Source organism: Saccopteryx bilineata, chromosome 3 (assembly GCF_036850765.1).
Source record: "Saccopteryx bilineata isolate mSacBil1 chromosome 3, mSacBil1_pri_phased_curated, whole genome shotgun sequence".
NCBI classification, from domain to species: domain Eukaryota; kingdom Metazoa; phylum Chordata; class Mammalia; order Chiroptera; family Emballonuridae; genus Saccopteryx; species Saccopteryx bilineata.
This window is the reverse complement of record NC_089492.1, coordinates 94421419-94445096: the sequence shown is the minus strand read 5'-3', so window position 1 is coordinate 94445096 and position 23678 is coordinate 94421419. Positions and strand designations below refer to the sequence as shown.

The 23678-nt window shown below is 41.7% G+C and overlaps 1 protein-coding gene across 2 annotated transcripts in view; it reads left to right on the top strand.

The window, feature by feature from the left end:
- The window catches only part of PRKD3 (protein kinase D3), an 87685-nt gene that overhangs the window by 23805 nt on the left and 40202 nt on the right, over positions 1-23678 (top strand). For both annotated transcript variants that reach the window (XM_066266926.1, XM_066266924.1), the window contains 3 exons: positions 18740-18878; positions 21010-21141; positions 23198-23355. In XM_066266926.1, the coding sequence (XP_066123023.1) occupies positions 18740-18878; positions 21010-21141; positions 23198-23355 (429 nt within the window). The remainder of the gene's footprint in view (positions 1-18739; positions 18879-21009; positions 21142-23197; positions 23356-23678) is intronic.

Sequence of the window (23678 nt, the reverse complement as noted above, 5' to 3'; positions counted from 1 at the left end):
ATTGTTTGTTTTGAATAAATCTTACTGGATATTCAGGTTAAGACCTTGGCTACGATAGAAGTTTCCAGAAAGTTTGAATTAAAGGTGATCAAAACTAATAAAAACAAGGAAGAAGGAAAATGAGAAAAAATTGCTCTTGTTTGTGTCAAAGAGAAATAACAAATCTTAAATAAAGCACCCCTCTGGTATGTCATATCCAGAAAATTCTGGCTTGGAGATTAATGATGAAAGTTCAGAATAAATTCAGAGTCTGCATTGAGTAATTTTCTTAGTGACTCATCTATATTGTAGGGCCTTCTATCATTATTAAGAATCAGAATCAATGAAATTATTCTTTGATTAAATACTTTCCTAAAAATTATGTTAAATGAATACTATATTTGTTCCTGGGAAATAGATTAGTGTTAGATTAGTTAACTGGTCAGTAGTCAACCACTCTTTCATTAAGTACCTATGAAATACTTCTAGGTGCGAGGGATTCTGTAGGAAACATAAAAAGAGAATGCTCTTACCCTTGTGGAGCTTATGATCTGGTTATTAGAAAGATGTACTGTGAAGATTTATTTAGCATTAAATTTAAATATGATTTTAGTATTTAATTTATTTATTTTAGAGAGGAGAGAGAGAGACAGAGAGAGAGAGAAGAGGGGGAGGAGCTGGAAGCATCAACTCCCATATGTGCCTTGACCAGGCAAGCCCAGGGTTTCAAACCGGCGACCTCAGCATTTCCAGGTCGACACTTTATCCACTGCGCCACCACAGGTCAGGCCATGATTTATTTTTTTATTTTTTATTTTTTTAATTTTTTTTTTTTATTTATTTATTCATTTTTTAGAGAGGAGAGACAGAGAGAGACAGAGAGGAGAGAGAGACAGGGGGGAGGAGCTGGAAGCATCAACTCCCATATGTGCCTTGACCAGGCAAGCCTAGGGTTGATTTTAGTATTTAATTTCTAAAATTAAATGAATATAAAGAAACCTGTGGTGCTGAGAACGTTCTCTACCTTGACTTAGGTGGTAGTTATGTGTGTGCATGCACATATGGGTATATTTACCTGTCTTCTAATTAAGATAAGTGCACTCACTATGCTTCAGTTAGAAATATTTTTTTAAGTAAACTAGATGTACATTAAAACTCTTCAAGGTATCCAATTGCACTTAAAATAAAACCTGTGCTCCTTTTTTAAAGTAGTATAATGATAAATTCTTTGTTCAGATAATGTTAAGTTCTGAAGCTACTTTGTTAACATGTAAAAATATTTCACCACATGGAATAAAAAACTTGAAAACTTCCTATGTTATTAACATTTTACTGATAATTTTTTTTAAAGTCAGAGAGAGAGGTGGGACAGACAGACAGGAAAGGAGAGATATGAGAAGCATCAACTCATTGTTGTGGCACTTTTAGTTGTTCATTGATTGGTTTCTCATATGTGCCTTGACCAGGGGGCTCCAGCTGAGCTATTGACCCCTTGCTCAAGCCAGTGACCTTTGGATTCAAATTAGCCATCATGTGGTCATGAGGATCCCACGTTCAAGCTGGTGACTGTACTGAAGCTGGTGAGCCTGTGCTCAAGCCAGCGACTGCAGGGTTTCGGACTTGGGTCCTCAGCGTCCCAAGCTGACACTCTATTGCGCCACTGCCTGGTCAGGCTTAATGACTTGAACTTTAAACTGTTCATATGAAAAACTCTTAACATATAATGTTACCTGAAGGAATTTTATTTGTAAGTATTGGAAATTTTTATATATAACAAGTGTACGTGAATACCATAAAAAAATAATTTCTATTGTATATAAAATGGTTATTGAAAAGATATGATCATCTTTTTTTATTCTTGAAGCCATCTTTACTGCAAAAGCTAAGAAAGTTTGTAGTGGGCAAGGAGAGCTTCTAAGAGGTGGGAATTTGATAACTTTTTTTTTTTATATAAATAAATTTGTATTTTAATGGGGTGACATCAATAAATCAGGGTCCATACATTCAAAGAAAACATTTCCAGGTTATCTTGTCATTTAGTTATGTTGTATACCCATCACCCGAAGAGAGATCGTCCTCCGCCACCCTCTATCCAGTTCTCTCTGTACCCCTCCCCCTCCCCCTCTCCCTCCTTCCCTCCCCCCACCCCCCATAGCCACCACACTCCTGTTCATGCCTCTTAGTCTTGCTTTTATGTCCCACCAATGTATGGAATCCTGCAGTTCCTGTTTTTTTCTGATTCGCTTATTTCACCCCGCACAATGCTACCAAGACTCCACCATTCCACTATAAGTGATCCGATGTCACCATTTCTCCTAGCTGAATAATATACCATGGTGTATATGTGCCCCATCTTCTTCATCCAGTCCTCAATTTTTTTTTTTACAGTGATTAAAAGCCTTTAAGCAAACTCTTGGCCAATACAGCAAGAATCCCTAAAAGAGTAGTGTCCTTAACATGTTCCCCAAGTCCAAGTTGGCCCCATCACCATGCCAAATCCCTGAAAAATGCAACCCAACCACAGTTCAGTCTGTTAGGAGCTGTCACAGGGAGCAGGAGTCCAGGAAAGTTCCCCACAGGAAAAGTCCGCATGGCACTGGAATTGTTGTCACCATTCTATACTTTGCAGCTCATGGCCAAGTCCCAATGACCGCTGCTTCTAGCTGGTAATGATTCAGGTAGACTGGAAAAAGCCATTTGCAGCATGCGTGGATATGGAGCTTCTGTTCTCTGCCTGGAGAGTTGAGACCAGGTTGCTTTTCCCTGGAGCTCTGTGACTGTGGCCTGGTAAAGAGAACCTTGGGATACACTAAGCTGGGTGGCAAAGGTAAATTCATAATACAAGTTGGCAAAAGGAGGAAAAAGAGCTCTAAATTAAGAGTAGGTCCCAGCCTGAAATATGAGTGGGGCATTGAGGTAGGAGGGATAAAGGAAACACTATATATTAAGCAAAGCAGCAGAAAATAGGACTATCAACACCCACAACAGAGATCTTTGAGGGAATAAAAAACCTGACTATTCAGGCAAAACATAGTTAAGTGGCCCTTGTGCGAATGAGATCGGTTTACCTGCTTCTTGGGAGAAATACCCTAGGCTCGTCCACAGTGTCGTAGATGGGGCCGACGGCCCTGGGCACCTTCAGCCTTCAGTGGCAAACCCCAGCTTTCTGGGCAAAGTTAGGTCATAGGTGGCTGGAGCAGGGCTGGAAGAGACTGAACCCTCCCTTAGAGGAGCGAGGGGGAAGCCTACCTTCCAGTGTCCCTGTTTCCTCACAGCAGAGGCGTGTAAGCCTGGCAGGCTTTAGCTCAATGACCTTCCTTTCCACTATTGAAGCAGGACCCAGATGGCATCCTATGAGACCCCTTTGGGGTGTTGGAGCCTTTAAGGGTGTATCCTAAAAGCTGGTAGTTCCCCCTGATCTCTATTGGGCTTTTTCTGCCTCTAGGTATCTTAAGAGCCATTCTCAGAAGATCTCGCTGAGGGGTTTGAGGATCCCCATCTGCCTATATAAATCGTTTCCATATATCTGGAGCTATTTGGAAAAAAGACAGAACAGTGTTATTAGCTAGATCTAATAAAGAAGGTAGTAGTTTGCAGGCGAAAAAGATTTGGTGTCTCCTGTTCATCAGCATTCAAAAGAAATGTAAATTTTTTTTTTTTTTTAAGTAAAAAGCATGATATGGTAGACCCGTCGGAGTCATTGGCCTGGTGTGCAGGATTCCTGGGTTCGATTCCCGGCCAGAGCACACAGAAGTGCCCATCTACCTCTCCACTCCTCCTCCTCTCCTTCCTCTTGGTCTCTCTCCTCCCGCCCGCAGCCAAGGCTCCACCGGAGCAAATCCACCCTGGGCACTAAGGATGGCCCCATGGCCTCCGCCCCAGTCGCAAGAATGGCTCCGGTTGTAACAGAGCAACATCCCAGATGGGCAGAGCATTCCCCCCGGTAGGCATGCCAGGTGGATCCCAGTCAGGCGCATGCAGGAGTCTGTCTGACTGCCTCTCCATCCCCATCCTCAGAAATATACAAAAAATAAATAAATAAAAGAAAAAATACTAAAAAAAAAAAAAAAAACCCACAAAAAAGGGGGGGGGGCATTCCCTTGTGCTAAAGCTCCAGGGAGCATGGAGTGAGCTTGAGTATGTCCTATGAAACATGGAGCTCTATGTTTACTTATAAGTCTTTGAAGAAGGAGGAACTGCTGAAATAGTTTATCAGCATTTGTCCCTAAGACAGCAGTCTTTATAGTGGGAACACCATACGTAAATATTTGCTGTCTGTCTGTAGATTAAGGGGGGAATATGGCAAATGCTGAAAAGCCATGATCTTTGTGCCCCTCCCCTCCCCCAACCCCCTCCCTCTCCTCCCCCCACCCTGTAACCCCAACACTGTTGTTCATGTCTCTGAGTCTCATCTTTATGTCCCACCTATGTTTGGAAACATATAGTTCTTAGTTTTTTTCTGATTTACTTCTTTCACTCAGTATAATGTTATCAAGGCCCATCCATGTTGTTGTAAAAGATCCTATGTCATCATTTCTTATGACTGAGTATCCTATGTCATCATCATTCCATATATACTATGGAATACTGAGTAGTATTCCATAGTATATATATACCAAAGCTTTTTAATCCACTCGTCCTCTGATGGACACTTGGGCTGTTTCCAAATCTTTGCTATTGTGAACAGTGCTGCCATAAACATGGGGGTGCATTTCTTCTTTTCAAACAGTGCTATGGTGTTCTTGGGGTATATTCCTAACAGTGGTATAGCTGGGTCAAAAGGCAGTTCGATTTTTAATTTCTTGAGGAATCTCCATACTGTTTTCCACAGTGGCTGCACCAGTCTGCATTCCCACCAGCAGTGCAGGAGGGTTCCCTTTTCTCCACATCCTCGCCAGCACTTATTCTCTGTTGTTTTATTGATGAGCGCCATTCTGACTGGTGTGAGGTGATATCTCATTGTGGTTTTAATTTGCATTTCTCTAATCATTAGTGATGTTGAACATTTTTTCATATGCCTATTGGCCATCTGTGTGTCCTCTTTGGAGAAGTGTCTATTCATTTCTTTTGCCCATTTTTGGATTGGATTGTTTGTCTTCCTGGTATTAAGTTTTACAAGTTCTTTATAAATTTTAGTTATTAACCCCTTATCAGACGCTATGTCAAATATATTCTCCCATTGTGTAGTTTGTCTTTTTATTCTGTTCTTATTGTCTTTAGCTGTGTAGAAGCTTTTTAGTTTGATAAAGCCCCATTTGTTTATCCTGTCTTTTATTTCACTTGCCTGTGGAGACAAATCAGCAAATATGTTGCTGCGAGAGATGTAGGAGAGCTTACTGCCTATGTTTTCTTCTAAGATGCTTATGGTTTCATGGCTTATTCAAGTCTTTTATCCATTTTGAGTTTATTTTTGTGAGTGGTGTAAGTTGGTGGTCTAGTTTCATTTTTTTGCAGGTAGCTGTCCAGTTTTCCCAACACCATTTGCTGAAGAGGCTGTCTTTACTCCATTGTATTGTCTTACCTCCTTTGTCAAATATCAGTTGTCCATAGAGTTGTGGGTTTATTTCTGAGTTCTCTGTTCTGTTCCATTGATCTATGTGCCTGTTCTTATGCCAGTACCATGCTGTTTTGAGTACAATGGCCTTATAATATAACTTGATATCTGGAAGTGTGATACCTCCCGCTTTTTTCTTCCTTTTCAGGATTGCTGAGGCTATTCGTGTTCTTTTTTGGTTCCATATAAATTTTTGGAATATGTGTTCTATATCTTTGAAGTAAGTCATTGGTATTTTCATTGGTATTGCATTGAATTTATAAACTGCTTTGGGTAATATAGACATGTTAATGTTTATTCTTCCTAACCATGAGCACGGTATATGCCTCCACTTATTCGTATCTTCCCTGATTTCTTTTATCAATGTTTTATAATTTTCCGAGTACAAGTCTTTAATCTCCTTGGTTAGATTTATTCCTAGGTACTTTATTTTTTTGGTTGCAATGGTAAAGGGGATTGATTCCCTGATTTCTCTTTCTGACAGTTCATTATTAGTGTATAAAAATGCCTCTGATTTCTGAGTATTAATTTTATATCCTGCCACCTTGCCAAATTTTTTTATCAAGTCTAGTAGTTTTTTGACTGAGACTTTAGGGTTTTCTATATACAATATCATTTCATCTGCAAATAATGATAGTTTTACTTCTTCTTTTCCAATTTGGATGCCTTTTATTTCTTTTTCTTGTCTGATTGCTGTGGCGAGGACTTCCAGAACTATGTTGAATAAGAGTGGTGAAAGAGGGCACCCCTGCCTTGTTCCTGATCTTAAGGGGATTGCTTTTAATTTTTGCCCATTGAGTATGATCTTGGCTGTGGGTTTGTCATAGATGGCCTTTATCATGTTTAGGTATGTTCCCTGTATTCCCACTTTGCTGAGAGTTTTGATCATGAATGGGTGCTGGACTTTATCAAATGCTTTTTCTGCATCTATTGAAATTATCATGTGGTTTTTCTCCTTTCTTTTGTTTATGTGATGAATCACATTGATTGATTTGCGAATATTATACTAGCCTTGCCTCCCAAGAATAAATCCTACTTGATCATGGTGTATGATTTTTTACATATATTGCTGGATCCGGTTTGCTAATATTTTATTGAGGATTTTTGCATCTAAGGTCATCAGGGATATTGGCCTATAATTTTCTTTTTTTGTGTTGTCTTTGCCTGGTTTTGGAATCAAAATTATGCTTGCCTCATAAAAGGAGTTTGGAAGTCTTCCTTCCTCTTGAATTTTTTGAAATAGCTTGAGAAGGATAGGAGTTAGTTCTTCTTTGAATATTTGGTAGAATTCACTTGTGAAGCCATTAGACCCAGGACTTTTCTTTTTTGGGAGTTTTTTGATAGCTGTTTCAATCTCATTTGTTGTAATTGGTCTGTTTAGGTTTTCTGATTCTTCCAGATTGATTTTTGGAAGATTATATGATTCAAGGAATTTGTCCATTTCATCTAGGTTGTCTAGTTTTTTGGCGTACAGTTCTTCATAGTATTTTCTTACAATATTTTGTATTTCTGTTGTGTCAGTTGTTATTTCTCCACTCTCGTTTCTAATTTTATTTATTTGAGTCCTCTCTCTTTTTTTCTTGGTGAGTCTTGTTAAAGGTTCATCGATCTTGTTTACCTTTTCAAAGAACTAGCTCCTGGTTTCATTGATCCTCTGTATTGTTTCTTTAGCCTCTATGTCATTTATTTCTGCTCTGATCTTTATTATTTCCTTCCTTCTACTAGCTCTGGGCTTTACTTGCTGTTCTTTTTCTAGTTCTTTTAGATTCAGGGTTAAGTTGTTTATTTGAGCTTTTTCTAGCTTCTTGAGGTATGCCTGTAATGCTATAAACTTCCCTCTCAGGACTGCTTTTGCTGTGTCCCATAAATTTTGAGTTGATGTATGCTCATTATCGTTTGTTTCTAGGAATTTTTTTATTTCTTCTTTGATCTCAGTGTTAACCCATTCATTGTTTAATAACATGCTATTTAGTTTCCAAGTGTTTGAATGTTTTTCAATTTTTCTATTGTGGTTGATTTCTAGTTTAATGCCATTGTGATCAGAGAGAGTGCTCGATATGATTTCAATATTCTTAAATTTGTTGAGCCCGCTTTTGTGCCCTAACATGTGATCTATTCTAGAGAATGTACCATGAGCGCTTGAAAAGAATGTATATTCTGCTGTTTTAGGGTGAAAGGTTCTGAAGATATCTATTAAATCAAGTTCATCTAATATGTCCTTTAAGTCTGCTGTTTCTTTGTTAATTTTCTTTCTTGAGGATCTATCTAATGATGTTAATGGGGTATTGAAATCTCCTACTATTATAGTATTGCTGTTGATCTCGCCCTTTAAGTCTATCAAAGTCTGCTTTATATATTTAGGTGCTCCTATATTAGGTGCGTAGATATTTATAATGGTTATATCTTCCTTTTGGATTGCTCCCTTTATCATTATGTAGTGACCTTCTTTATCTCTAACTATGGTCTTTGTTCTAAAGTCCATTTTGTCTGATATAAGTATTGCTACCCCAGCTTTTTTTTTCATTTCCATTTGCGTGAAATATTTTTTTCCATTCTTTTATCTTCAGTGTGTGTGCATCTTTTGATTTAAGGTGTGTCTCTTGTAGACAGCATATGTATGGGTCCTGTTTTCTTATCCATGCAGCTACCCTATGTCTCTTGATTGGATCATTTAATCCATTAACATTTAAGGTTATTACTGATATGTAATTGTTTATTGCCATTTTTTTTTCTTTAAAACTGTTTTTCTCTTTTGCTATATTCTTTTTTTCTTTTGATCTGTTTACAACAGGTCCCTTAGCATTTCTTGCAGCCTTGGATTGGTTGCAGTGAAATCCTTGAGTTTTTTTTTTTGTCTGTAAAGCTTTTTTTTTCTCCTTCAATTTTAAATGATAGCCTTGCTGGATAAAGTAGTCTTGGTTGTAGGTTCTTGTTCTGCATTACTTTGAATATTTCTTGCCATTCCCTTCTGGCCTCAAGTGTTTCTGTTGAGAAGTCAGAAGTCATCCTTATGGGGGCTCCTTTGTAGGTGATAGTCTTTTTTTCTCTAGCAGCTTTTAATATTTTCTCTTTATCATTTAGCTTTGGTAATTTAATTATGATGTGTCTTGGTTTCTTTGGGTTTCTCCTTAATGGAGTTCTCTGTGCTTCCTGAACATGTGAAATGTTTTCCTGCCTTAATTGGGGGAAGTTTTCCGCTATAATATGTTTGAACAAAGTCTCTATCCCTTGTTCTTTCTCTTCTTCTTCAGGAACCCCTATGATGCAGATGTTATTTCTCTTTATGTTGTCACAGAGCTCTCTTAGAGTTTCCTCAGACTTTTTGAGACTCTTTTCTTTTTTCTGCTCTGCTTCCGTGCCTTTATTGTGTCCTCTAACTCACTGATTCGATTCTCTGCTTCATCCATCCTGCTTTTAATTCCTTCCATTGTATTCTTTATTTCAGATATTGTATTTGTCATTTCTGTCTGATTCTTTTTTATTATTTCAATGTCCTTTTTTATATTTGTTATCTCTTTATTTAGGTTTTCGTAATGGCCATCTATGGTGGTTCTAATATCTTTGAGCATCCTAACAATCGTTATTTTAAACTCTGCATCTGGTAATTTGGTTAAATCTGATTCACTTAGGTCGTTTTCTGGGGATTTCTCTTGGTTTATTTGTGTTGTCTCCGCATTTTCTCTTCACAAGAGTGTCTGTGATCACGTGCTCGGGTGCACAAGGGTTGGTGGCCTTGGCCTTTGCCCCGCCCCCGTGTGTGACGTTATGCTCAGTCCTGAGGGCACTGGCGAGCACCTTTGCTCAGCTGCGGGTCTCCGCCTGTTTCCGAGTTTTCGCCCTGCCTTTGCAGGATGATCCCACTCAAGGAACAGCTGCTAGCCTTGGCTCTACCACCAGGCAGGGCTGCGTGCCCAAGCTCAGCTTCGTAGTGGAACTCCGCCTCTTCTGGGCTTTTGGCTCCACCCTCGCGGGAGGAGCAGGCTACCAAGTCAGACCGCAAGCCTGGGTTGGACGGGCGGGGCAGGGATGTGCTCCTCTGCCCTAGCCCCGGGGCTGGTTTCTACCCTTTCCGGGGTTCCCGCCCTTCTCCCGGAGGCTGGATTACAGGCTGCCGGCAGCTGAGCTTGGCCGCTTTTGCACGCCCCCTTCTCCCTAGCCGGGCAAGATTGAGCTCACACCTGAGCCCACTGGTGGCCAGCCGGCTTCCAACCCTGCCAGCAGAACCGCGCTTTTGTCTCCGGCTGCTGGCCGCCTTCCAGCGCACCCTCAGCCGCGTGGGTGGGGGCGTTGCAGCTCGGACCCTAAGACTCACTACTGTAGACCCGAAAGCTCCCTCCTTCTGTGCGACTCTGCTCTGAATGCCGCGGGGGAGCTTGTTTGGCTGCTCTCCTGCTTCCCTTTGCTGGTATTGCTGTTTCCGGGGGAAATATTCACTTCAGCTTTGGGGAGTGCCTCATCCCAGGGGTTAGGGTGGCTATCTCTCAAAATGTTTCTCCCTATGCCTCCTAGATTGCACTCTCTTCCTGTTACTCTGTTCCTCTCCCCTCTCCCTCCATCCCCAGGAGCCCCAGGTGATTGTTTTTGAGAGAGATGTTCTGCGTGGTCCCTTTAAGAAGGATCCTGGGCCTGAGAAATCAGACTGTCTCACAAACAGTATCCTGACTTGTTTCCAGCTAAATACTGTCCTTACGCTTCTTCTGGGCTCTGGGGCTGCAGGCTGGGGCTTTGTTCCTGGGGCTCAGGACCCTTTCCCCTCTGCTAAACTCACTTCCCGCCACGTGAGTCTCTCCCTGCTGCAGTTCGCTCCGAGAAGCTGGGCAGCCCTCTCCGCGTTTCCGCTTTTCCTACCAGTCTCTGGGTGGCTTCTTCAGCGTTCCTGGGTTGAAGAGTCCTTTTAGTTTAGTCCAAAGTTGGTTTTTCCAGCTGATAGTTCATAAAATTAGTTTGTAATCCACATTGGTTCTGGGAGGTAGATGCTGGTGCGTCCACCTACTCCAGCGCCATCTTGTCTCTCCCGGGAATTTGATAACTTTATGATGAAGTTCTATTAATTTTCCATGTGGACTGAGAAAAGACTTCATTTTGCAGAGTCATTGACAGTCTGTAGAAGGCAAATCCAGAAAAGCCTAGGGGATTTGGAAAGTGGCCATACTAAAGCCCTATTTTGCTTCTACCCTGATAGCTCTTGCTGTTTCTTTCATTTCCTCTTCTTTTAATCAAGGTTGAGGTAGGCTAGGGAAGGAAATATGGGCATGTCTAGTTTTCAGAAGGTTGTCAACTTCCTTCCACATTTTCCAGTTTCTCTATACTCTTGACTCCCTTATTCCCTAGATCAGTGTTTCTCAACCTCAGCACTGTCGACATTTTGGGTCACAGTTCTTTGTTCTGTGGGCTGTCCTGTGCATTGTAGGCTGTTTGGCAGTATCTCTGGTCACTGTCCATTGCATGCCAGTACCTCAAGTTGTAATAACTAAAAGTGTGTCAACATATTGCCATATATCATCTGGAGGGAAAAATTGCTCTGAGAACCATTGCCCCAGGGTTTTGTTTTTGTTGTTTTTTTTTTTTTTTTTATGGTAGAGACAGAGAGTCAAGAGAGAGGGACAGACAGACAGGGAGGGAGAGAGATGAGAAACATCAATTCTTCGTTGCAGTTCCTTAGTTGTTCATTGATTGATTTCTTATGTGCCTTGACCGGGGTGCTACAGCAGACCGATTGACCCCTTCCTTGAGCCTGCGACCTTGGGTTCAAGCTGGTGAGCCTTGCTCAAACCTGATGAGCCCACGCTCAAGCTGGCAACCTCGGGGTCTTGAACCTGGGTCCTCTGCGTCCCAGTCCAACGCTCTATCCACTGTGCCACTGCCTGGTCAGGCCCAGGTAATACATTAAATACCAGTAAGTCCTTAATGTCATTGACAGGTTCTATGACTTTAAATGAAACTATATAATAAAACCAATTTTACAAGTTATAAACAAGAGTAAAATTCCCACAGCATCTCATCAGTATAATGAAATGTCATTATTCAAGGATCGGCTGTAGTAATGATCTATATAATTACCAAAGATAGTCTCTAGAGATAAGTGTTCCTTGTTGTTTTGCTGTCCATCTTCTTACTGTATAATCCATACCTTGGTACCTCTTTCCTGACCATTCAGTAGCCTTGCTCAGAAGCTGGCTCTGGTCTCTTCCTGTTCCAGTCCCTGCTACAAAGTGCTGTCAGCATTATCTGTTTAAAATAAGGATTTGATCATGTTACTGCCTTGTTCTGGGACCCTTTGTCTCTCACTTTTGAATATAGAAGAATAATATGAACCACTAGTATTAACTGATCACAATGCTGTTTTATAGCTGTCATGTAATTTAATTTTTCCAAGAACTTAATATAGCCATTCTCTTGTTATTCCCAATTTACGATGAGAAACTGAGCATAGAGAGGGTAAGCAGCTTATCTAAGGTGATGCCATGTTAGTAGGTAAAAAAGCTTAAACCCAGCTCTGTTGGCTCCAAGTTCCTCTATTAGAATGGCCCCCGTGGAGCTCCTGTGTGCATTTTTACCCCCTTGCTACCCAGGACTCCCACCGCATTCTTCAGTCACAGAGGTCCACTTTGCCCAGTTACCATGTACTTTCTCAGCCGTGACCCTTATACTTTCACTTTCACTTTCTGCTCATGGAGGCCCTGCTTCTCTTTTTATGATTCTACTCAAATATCACTGTTAAAAGTGGTATTTTGTCTTCCCAGTTAAAATTTTTTATTCTGTCATGTAGAATTTCAGTTATCTTTCATTTTTGGCATTTTCCTTATCGTATTGTATGGTATTTGTGTTTATTTCCATCTTCCTATTACACTGTAAGTTCCTGGAAGACAAGGACTATTTTGTCTTTCCAAACCACAGGGCCAATGCCATGCACTGAGCAGACATGTGAAAAATGAGAGTTTTTAACATGGATTTTATCCATACAAATATTTTTAGAGATTTTACTTTTATAAGAATGCAATGTGGCCTGACCAGGCGGTGGCACAGTGGATAGAGCGTCGGACTGGGATGTAGAAGGACCCAGGTTCGAGACCCCAAGGTTGCCAGCTTGAGCGCAGGCTCATCTGGCTTGAGCAAAAAGCTCACCAGCTTGGACCCAAGGTCGCTGGCTCCAGCAAGGAGTTACTCGGTCTGCTGAAGGCCCCCGGTCAAGGCACATATGAGAAAGCAATCAATGAACAACTAAGGTGTCGCAAGGAAAAACTGATGATTGATGCTTCTCATCTCTCTCCATTCCTGTCTGTCTGTCCCTATTCCCCTCTCTGACTCTCTCTCTCTCCGTCCCTGTAAAAAAAAAAAAAAATGTATTGTAGAATCCTTTCTTATTAATCCTTGAGAATTGTTGCAATCAAGTTACGGGGATATTTTATACCCAATTCGATGTTGTAGAATTTAATAATAAGAATTTAATAAAATTTAAATTTTGACCCTGGCCAGTGGCTTAGTGGATAGAGCATTGGCCTGGCATATGAATGTCCTGGGTTCAATCTCCAGTCAGGGCACACAAGAGAAGCAACCATCTGCTACTCCCTCTCCCCTTCTCTCCCTCTTCTCTCCCTCTCCTCTCCCACTTTTTTCCCACCCCCACCCCCCACATCTTCCCCTCCTACAGCCAGTGGTTTGGTTGGTCCAAGAGTTGACTCCTGGCACTGAGAATAGCTTGGTTGGTCCCAGTGTATCAGCCTCAGGTGCTAAAAATAGCTTCGCTGATTTGAGCATTGGCCCAAGCCCCACGGGTGGCTGGGTGGATCCAGGTCGGGAAGCATGGGGGAGTCTGTCTCACTATCTCCCCTCCTCTCACATAAAAAAAATAATAAATTTAAAATTTAAATAAAAATTTAATTAATTTTTTTTTTTTTTTTGTATTTTTCTAAAGCTGGAAACGGGGAGAGACAGTCAGACAGACTCCCGCATGCGCCCGACCGGGATCCACCCGGCACGCCCAGCAGGGGCGACGCTCTGCCCACCAGGGGGCGATGCTCTGCCCCTCCGGGGCGTCGCTCTGCCGCGACCAGAGCCACTCTAGCGCCTGGGGCAGAGGCCAAGGAGCCATCCCCAGCGCCCGGGCTATCTTTGCTCCAATGGAGCCTTGGCTGCGGGAGGGAAAGAGACAGACAGAGAGGAAGGGGGGGGTGGAGAAGCAAATGGGCGCTTCTCCTATGTGCCCTGGCCGGGAATCGAACCCGGGACTTCTGCACACCCGGCCGACGCTCTACCACTGAGCCAACGGCCAGGGCGCTAATTAAAATTTTTTGATTCTCTATATTCACTTTTATCTTTTCCATTGAAAATTCTTATAGTGTTATATATGTGTTTAAAGCATATTATGTTTTATAAATATTTTTTAAAAATTTATTTATTGTTTCTTGAGAGAGAAAGAAGTGGCAGAGCCGGAAGCATCAACTCATAGTAGTTGCTTCCCATATGTGCTTTGACCAGGCAAGCCCCTGGCAGCCTCAGCATCCCAGGTCAGTGTTCTATCCACTGTACTGCTACAGTTTTATAAATATTAATGGTAACACAAATAATTGAAAAAATAATTCGTACTATAAAACTTCTAAATATTTTTGTATTTTCCATTGTTTATCCAGGTTTTAAAAAATACAAATAAAGTCTTCAGTTTATTTTTGTCATTATTTTCCATTAAAAAAATTATTTATTTATTTGTTTGTTTATTTATTTATTTATTTTTTACAGAAACAGAGTCAGAGAGGGGGATAGACAGGGACAGACAGATAAGAATGGAGAGAGATGAGAAGCATCAATCATTAGTTTTTCATTGCGCGTTGTAACACCTTAGTTGTTGATTGATTGCTTTCTCATATGTGCCTTGACCACGGGCCTTCAGCAGACCGAGTAACCCCTTGCTGGAGCCAGTGACCTTGGGTTCAAGCTGGTGGGCTTTTGCTCAAACCAGATGAGCCCGTGCTCAAGCTGGCGACCTTGGGGTCTCGAACCTGGGTCTTCTGCATCCCAGTCCGGCACTCTATCCACTGCACCACTGCCTTTTTTTTTTTTTTTTTTTATTCATTTTTCTGAAGCTGGAAACAGGGAGAGACAGTCAGACAGACTCCCGCATGCGCCGACCGGGATCCACCCGGCACGCCCACCAGGGGCGGTGCTCTGCCCCCCAGGGGGCGATGCTCTGCCCATCCTGGGCGTCGCCATATTGCGACCAGAGCCACTCCAGCGCCTGAGGCAGAGGCCACAGAGCCATGCCCAGCGCCCGGGCCATCTTTGCTCCAATGGAGCCTTGGCTGCGGGAGGGGAAGAGAGAGACAGAGAGGAAAGCGCGGCGGAGGGGTGGAGAAGCAAATGGGCGCTTCTCCTATGTGCCCTGGCTGGGAATCGAACCCGGGTCCTCCGCACGCTAGGCCGACGCTCTACCGCTGAGCCAACCGGCCAGGGCCACCACTGCCTTTTAAGCAAGAGAGAAACGGAGAAAAAGGATAGAGAGAGGGACAGATAGAAAGGGAGAGAGATGAGAAGCATCAATTCTTTGTTGTGGCACCTTAGTTATTCATTGATTGCTTTCTCATATGTGCCTTGATTAGAGGAGGCTGTAGCTGAGCCAGTGACCTTGGGCTCAAGCCAGTGACCTTTGGGCTTAAGCCAGTGACCAGGGGTCGTGTCTGTGATTCCCATACTCAAGCCAGTGACCGCATACTTAAGCTGATGAGCCCACCCTCAAACCGGCGACCTCAGGGTTTCGAACCGGGGTCCTCTGTGTCCCAGACCGACTCTCTATCCACTGTGCCACCACCTGGTCAGGCTTAAAATATTTATTCAAAAAATTTCACACCTTTTTTGAGATATATATAAGAATTTTTAATGAGGAAACTAAGGTCAGGTATTAAGATGAAGCTAGCTTGGTTCAGACTACCTAAAACACCTGCCGTAAGATGTAGCCCAATGCTGGAAATGGGCCACAAATTTGGCTTTGCTTTTGCTGTAGACAAAGTAAACAAGAGAACATGGTTACATGATCAAATTGTTCATATTATAAAGCCAACCAGAAAAATTTTTTATATCGGTCTTCACAAAGAAAGATTATCATCACATAGGTGAACCATATCCTCACCAACGTCCCTGTACTAAATGCAGTTTTGTGTGAGCAATACATATCAAGCCATTCTGTGTAGGGCAGTGACTTACTGCATCACTTCAGTAAAGGATAGCCTATGAGAAACTACGGTGAGAACATACCATTCTGAGATTAACTAAAGAAATTTGAACTATCTGGAGCAGCATTTCCCAAGGCAGGTGATCTCTCTTTTATTAATTGATTTAAAATTTAAACAATTATTTTATAAAGCAAGTAATTAAAATTCTCACTAAATAACTTTAATAACTGTAAACAATTTTAGAGCACATACCTTCATATTTTAGTTCTTGGTATACTAATCCTCAAAGTGTCTCAGCACTATAGTCACAAAACGTAGATGCATTGAAATAATATTGTTAGGGTGAATGTGAACAGATTTATAAGTCTCCTGCTCTGGCCAAAGTTTTTTTTGTTTTTTTAAGGTACCATAATGAATTGTGTATTTATTATTACAATGGATAAAGGAAAATATTAGATACATGCTAGATGCTATAGATCGGGCAGTCAACCTTTTTATACCTACTGCTCACTTTTGTATCTCTGTTAGTAGTAAAATTTTCTAACCGCCCACCGGGGTTCCACAGTAATGGTGATTTATAAAGTAGAGAAGTAACTTTACTTTATAAAATTTATAAAGCAGAGTTACAGCAAGTTAAAGCATATACTAATAATTACTTACCAAGTACTTTATGTCGGATTTTCGCTAAGTTTGGCACAATAAATCTTTATAAAACAACTTACTACAGTTAAATCTTTTTATTTATACTTTGGTTGCTCTGCTAACCGCCCACCATGAAAGCTGGAACTCCCACTAGTGGGCGGTAGGGACCAGGTTGACTACCACTGTTACAGATGCATATGGCAAAAAATATTGGAGTTTTGGAATTCTTGTGACTGTGAGTTAGGAATTGTTGACCTACCAGCACTGTTCAGTTTATTATGGTGATGGAAATGTTCTCTATCTGCACTGTCGTGGTAACCAAAGTGTCCAAAATTTGCCTGTAGTGACTGAGGAATTCAATTTCTAATTTTATTTCATTTTAATTAACTTAAATTTAAGTAACTGCCTGTAGCTGATGGCTAACCATCTAGGAAGCTCAGTCCTAGAGGGCAGGAAAGACTGCTTATCTTTCATCTATATAAAATAGGGTAGCAATAAGTTTAAGCTCATATGCTCCACCAATAACTGAATAAAGAAATCTTCTATTTCTAGGCCCTGGCCGGTGGCTCAGTGGTAGAGCGTTGGCCCAATGTGTGGAAGTCCTGGGTTTGATTCCCGGTCAGGGCACACAGGAGAAGCGCCCATCTGCTTCTTCACCCTTCCCCCTCTTCTTCCTCTCTGTCTCTCCCCCTCCTGCAGCCAAGGCTCCACTGGAGCAAAATTGGCCCAGGTGCTGAGGATGGCTCCATGGGCTCCACCTCAGGTGCTGGAATGGCTCCAGCTACAGTAGAGCAACGCCCCAGATATGCAGAGCATGGTCCCCTGGTGGGCATGCTGAGTGGATCCCGGTCGGGCGCATGTGGGAGCCTGACTGCCTCTCCACTTCTAACTTTGGAAAAATACAAAAAAAAAATCTTACATTTCTAAGAGATGTGTTATTAAGATCAGTATTGATTATATTTCAGTTTACTTTTCTGTTTTAAACTTGAAAAATAATTTTATTTAGAAAATTAAATTTAATGAAGTGACATTGATCAGTAAGAGTACATAGGTTTCATTGGTTAGAGCAGTAGTAGTTAACCTGGTCCCTACTGCCCACTAGTGGGAGTTCCAGCTTTCATGGTGGGCGGTAGTGGAGCAACCAAAATATAAATAAAAAGATAGATTTAACTATAGTAAGTTGTTTTATAAAGATTTATTCTGCCAAACAGTGAAAATCTGACATAAAGTACTTGGTAAGTAATTATTATTATATGCTTTAACTTGCTATAACTCTGCTTTATAAATTTTATAAAGTAAAGTTACTTTCCTACTTTATAAATCACCATTACTGTGGAACCCGTGGCGGTTAGAAAATTTTACTAACAGAGATACAAAAATGGGAGGTAGGTATAAAAAAAGTTGACTGCCCCTGGGTTAGAGCATCAGCCTGAAACTCAGAGATTCCCAGTTAGATCCCTGGTCAGGGCACATACAAGATCAGATCTATGTTCCTCTCTCTCTCTCACTCTCTCTCTCTCTCTCTCTCTTTTTCCCTCTTCCTCTTTCTCTCTCCCTCCCCCCCCCCATTTCCTCTCTGGCTAAAATCAATAAATTTTTAAAAAGAGTACATAGGTTTCAGGCGAACATCTCTATAGTATTTGAACTGTAGATTGCATTGTGCTCATCACCCAAAGTCAGCTCATTTTCCGTCACCATATATTTGTCCCTCTTTACTCTCCTCCCTCCAACCCCCTCCCCCTGGTAACCACTTTACTTTTGTCTATGTTCATGACTCATTTATATATCCCACCTATGTGTGTAATCATGTACTTCTTAGCTTTTTCTGATTTTCTTATTTCACTTAGTATAATGTGGAACTTGAAAATTAACCAGGATGCTTGAATACATGACCGATCTTTTAGATGTTAGTAGCATTGTTAGCAAATGGACAGTGTTAGGTTAAAAACTAACTTTAAAAGTCTTTTTAAGGCCCTGGCCGGTTGACTCAGCGGTAGAGCGTCGGCCTGGTGTGTGGGGGACCTGGGTTCGATTCTCGGCCAGGGCACATAGGAGAAGCGCCCATTTGCTTCTCCACCCCCCCCTCCTTCCTCTCTGTCTCTCTCTTCCCCTCCCGCAGCCAAGGCTCCATTGGAGCAAAGATGGCCCAGGCGCTGGGGATGGCTCCTTGGCCTCTGCCCCAGGTGGTAGAGTGGCTCTGGTCGCAGCAGAGCATCGCCCCCTGGTAGGCAGAGCGTGCCGGGTGGATCCCGGTCGGGCGCTTGCGGGAGTCTGTCTGACTGTCTCTCCCCGTTTCCAGCTTCAGAAAAATAGAAAAAAAAAAAAGTCTTTTTAAAATTGAGACATTTACTTCAAAAGGAGAAAGCAATGGTTAAACTGATATAAGCCTATTTTCCTGCAGTTTCCAGAGTGTGGATTTTTTGGCATGTATGACAAAATACTTCTCTTTCGCCATGACCTGAACTCAGAAAATATTTTGCAGCTGATTACCTCAGCCGATGAAATACATGAAGGAGACCTAGTAGAAGTTGTTCTTTCAGGTAAGTAAATAGCTTCTTTTGTTTTGTTGCCCTTTTTTTCAGCAACCTTAATTTTTGTACAGAATGCTATGTTCAGTTATACTTTCTCTTGTACCGTAGTTGCTTGCTTCTTTCATCCATCATAATGGATACCATATGTTTACTTTCAGAAAGATTATATCATAGATGAGAAAGTAGAAAAATAAGCCCTGTACTACTTCTTTTGAGTATTACTAAGCAAAGGGGGTTATCGATTGAACTAGAAGAGGAATATACTCTTCTTTGAGTCAAAGAAGTAATATAATTGTATTAAAATTCTGTTCCTTTCCCCCTGTTCTTATAAAGAGTTTAAAAGAAGAAAATTGGGATTCAGGAAAGAAAATCAGTAAAAAGAAAGAGAGAAAAAAGTAATGAAGATGTGAAAGAGGCAGCTGCAAATCTGATTGTTTCCATGACAAATAATGCATTTTCCCTTGCTGTTCTCAGTGGGCATTTTCTTACCTCTCTCCTTTCCTCCTTTTTCCTTTTTCCCACTCTTGCCTTTCATTGTTCCTTAGTTCCTGTTATTTTAAATCTCGTCCAATAGCAGGTGGGCAGGATTGTTAGTGAGGAGTGTAAAGGAACAAAGAATGCATATAGTAGGCATGCAAAACTCCTTGTTTGGCAGAGACTAAGGGATGTAAGGGGCGGAGAGAGGAAAAGAATGAGAAGATGGGAGGGAAGGAAGAGATGGAGAAGAAGGAAGGAAAAGGAAAGCCAGCCCAGATTCCAGTCCTGCCACCAGTTTTTCCTCTTTTCAGATCATTTTTGCAGCCTGTTCTTGAGATTTTCTCTGACCAACGTCTTTCTTACTTTAGTCCCTGATCCTTCCCATTCATCTAGCACCTGCATTGATCATTTATGTGCTATACCGCAACCCCAAACGTCTGTACACTTCTCGGTCTTTGTCTTCCTCTTCACTCTGGAGGAGCTTCACTCCCTGTGCTCCCTGGAGGTCATGCTCACATCCATCCCTTCTTTGTTATGGACTCTTCATCAGGCCACTGTGGATTCTAACGACCTGTAGGTCTACTGTTCATTTGCTTAAGAGGGAGAGAAGACTCCCTCTTAACCACTAGGACTATAGACAACAGAGCATATCCTGAGAGCTTCTTAAGTTAGACTGAGACGATTTCTCACAGGAACATTACTATAAATTGAGGTCAGGTTCCACAGTTTTTTGCATTATTTTACATTAGTGTTCTATTTCACAATGTAGTATAAAGTTAAATAGTTTTTTTAGATTTTATTTGTTTAATTTTTAGAGAGAGAGGAGAGAGAGAAAAGGGGGGAGGAATAGGAAGCATCAACTCCCATATGTGCCTTGACCAGGCAACCCTAGGATTTCAAACTGGTGACCTCGGTGTTCCAGGTCACCACTTTATTCACTGTGCCACCACAGGTCAGACCAAGTTAAATAGTTTTTTACTGGCTAAAATAAACCTAACAATGATTTGCAATCCAGTCTTATCACTATGAGCAAATGCTTTTGGAGATCAAAATATCTATTTATAGACTTGCTTTTGGAGCTGAAATTAATTGAAGCTGATGAATTTCCTAAAATAAAGTTTAAAAACCACAAGATTAGCCTAACCAAGCGGTGGTGCAGTGGATGAGCATTGGTCTGTGATGTAGAGGACCCAGGTCCAAAACCCTAAGGTCGATGGCTTGAGTGCAGGCTCACCGGCTTGCGCATGAGGTGGTTGGTTTGAATGTGGGATCATAGACATGGCCCCAGGGTCGCTGGCTTGAGCCCAAAGGTTGCTGGCTTGAAGTCCTAGGTTACTGGCTCAGATGTAGTCCTCCGCCCCCATCAAGGCACATATGAGAAAGCAATCAATGAACAATGAAGGTACTGCAACAAAGACTTGATGCTTCTCATCTCTCTCCCTTCTTCTCTGTTTCTCTCTCTATATGTCTTCTCTCTCGCTTAAAAAACAAAAACAAACCCACAATATTAAATGCTGAAAATAATGTATTTTTATGGTCAGATGAAACTTTCAGAGAAAAAATGATTCTGTAGTTTGATAGAAATAAACATGATCAACATTCCTAAGCTAATAACAATTATAAATATAATAATATTTATATTAAAATTTTTCTTTTTTAAAAGCTTTGGCCACAGTAGAAGACTTCCAGATTCGTCCACACACCCTTTATGTACATTCTTACAAAGCTCCTACTTTTTGTGATTATTGTGGTGAGATGCTCTGGGGACTGGTACGTCAGGGACTGAAATGTGAAGGTATGTGTTCTAAATTTTGTATCATTTGAAAATAGGATTTCATATTTCTATTCTCTAATCATCAATAAAAGAATTATATCATTAGTTGATGACTAGGTAGTAACCCAGGTTTGGAATTAGAGAGTTCTAGGCTCTGGTCCTTGCTCTACCACTCACTGGGTTGTATTCTTGGGCAACTTTCTAATCCTCTCTGAGGATCATTTCTCTGATCCTAGAAGGATATGAGGATATGCAACAACTATTATACTTGTCCTAAGATTTGGGGGCCTTAGCTGAAAATGTGAGTCAACAAGAAAAGTCCCATCCTAACATAGTGTTTTATATATATATATATGTGTGTGTGTGTGTGTATATATATATGCATACATATGTGTGTATATATATATATGTGTGTGTATGTTATGGTCTTCTACTGGTAGTTCTGTAAAATGTACCCTACTCCACTGGTTTCATGAAGAGTAAATGGTTAAATAAGGCAATATGGGTAAAATAGTTGGCACTAAGTAGAGGCTCAATAAATAACTTCCTTATAATCTTAAACCATTGGTCTTTTTCATGCAACAACAAAGTTGTTCTAAATTAGAATTGCTAGGGAATAGGATGAGGTGCACATTTCTATTTAAGAAACCCTGAGGTGAATGATCAATATACTTTTTGGAAAGGGCCAGAATAAATATTTTAAGTTTTGCTGGCCATGTGGTTGAAACTACTTAACTCTGCTGTTGTAGTGTGAAAAAAAAATGAGCATGCCAAGTTCTAGTAAAATTCTTTATGAACACGGAAATTTGAATTTCATGTAATTTTCACATGTCATGGGAAGGATTTGGTACACAGACCACAGTTTGTTGAAGTGCTTTAAGCTAGTAGTTCTCAAACTTTACCATGACCAGAATCACTTTGAGGACTTTTTAAAACATACTTGCTAGGCCTCATCCCCAGAGTTTGTGATTCATTAGGTCTAGGGCAGAGCTCAGTGATTTACATTTCCAACAAATTCGCCCTGGCCGGTTGGCTCAGCGGTAGAGCGTTGGCGTAGCGTGCGGAGGACCCGGGTTCGATTCCCGGCCAGGGCACACAGGAGAAGCGCCCATTTGCTTCTCCACTCCTCCGCCACGCTTTCCTCTCTGTCTCTCTCTTCCCCTCCCGCAGCCAAGGCTCCATTGGAGCAAAGATGGCCCGGGCGCTGGGGATGGCTCTGTGGCCTCTGCCTCAGGCGCTAGAGTGGCTCTGGTCGCAACATGGCGACGCCCAGGATGGGCAGAGCATCGCCCCCTGGTGGGCAGAGCGTTGCCCCATGGTGGGCGTGCCGGGTGGATCCCGGTCGGGCGCATGCGGGAGTCTGTCTGACTGTCTCTCCCCGTTTCCAGCTTCAGAAAAATACGAAAAAACAAAACAAATTCTCAGGAGCTGTTACACTTGGGGTCCATAGTTCAAGATTTACCACTCTGGCTAACTTAACCTTTCTAAATAAACCTTATATATTTCCTTTTCTTGAATTTTTTAGCTTCCATTCAGCCTGCCATCTGGGTTCTTTTTCTTTCTTTCTTTTTTTTTTTTTTTTTTTTGTATTTCTGAAGTTGGAAACAGGGATGCAGTCAGACAGACTCCCACATGCTCCTGACCGGAATCCACCCGGCACGCCCACCAGGGGGCGATGCTCTGCCCATCTGGGGCATCGCTCTGTTGCAACCAGAGCCATTCTAGTGCCTGAGGCAGAGGCCACAGAGCCATCCTCAGCGCCCGGGCCAACTTTGCTCCAATGGAGCCTTGGCTGCGGGAGGGGAAGAGAGAGACAGAGAGGAAGGAGAGGGGGATGGGTAGAGAAGCAGATGGGTGCTTCTCCTGTGTGCCCTGGCCAAGAATCGAACCTGGGACTCCCGCATGCCAGGCTGACACTCTACCACTGAGCCAACCGGCCAGGGCCCCATTTGGGTTCTTTATTTGGTTAACTATTGCTGCCAGAGAAAATAAATAAAAGAAGCACCTGTTTTTTTATGTAACATGGAAGTAAAGTTTTTTTTCATTTGTTTTTTTTTACCTTTTAAAATATATTTAGGCTGTGGATTAAATTATCATAAACGATGCGCCTTCAAGATCCCAAATAACTGTAGTGGAGTAAGAAAGAGGCGTCTGTCGAATGTGTCTCTGCCAGGACCTGGCCTCTCAGTCCCAAGACCTCTACAAACTGAATACGTTGCCCTTCCCAATGAAGAGGTGGGTATTCTATGGTAATAAGAACGGCACCGTACTGGTTATTCCTTATCTTGTACAGGGTTTATGACCTCATTTTAGAACATAAGTTTTATACTAAAGAACGGGAAGATTCCTGCAATTAAGAAGCTTAAAATGTGTTATGGAGACAGGGCTTATCAAGAGTAATGAACTGCATTTTGTATACTTTGGGATCATATTATCACTTGAACCTCACTGCATTAGCCTCTTAACCAGAATCCCTACTCCTGATCTCCATACTTTACTTCATATTACACACTACATTTGTACCGTCTTGTTACACTGCAGCTTAATACACAACTCCT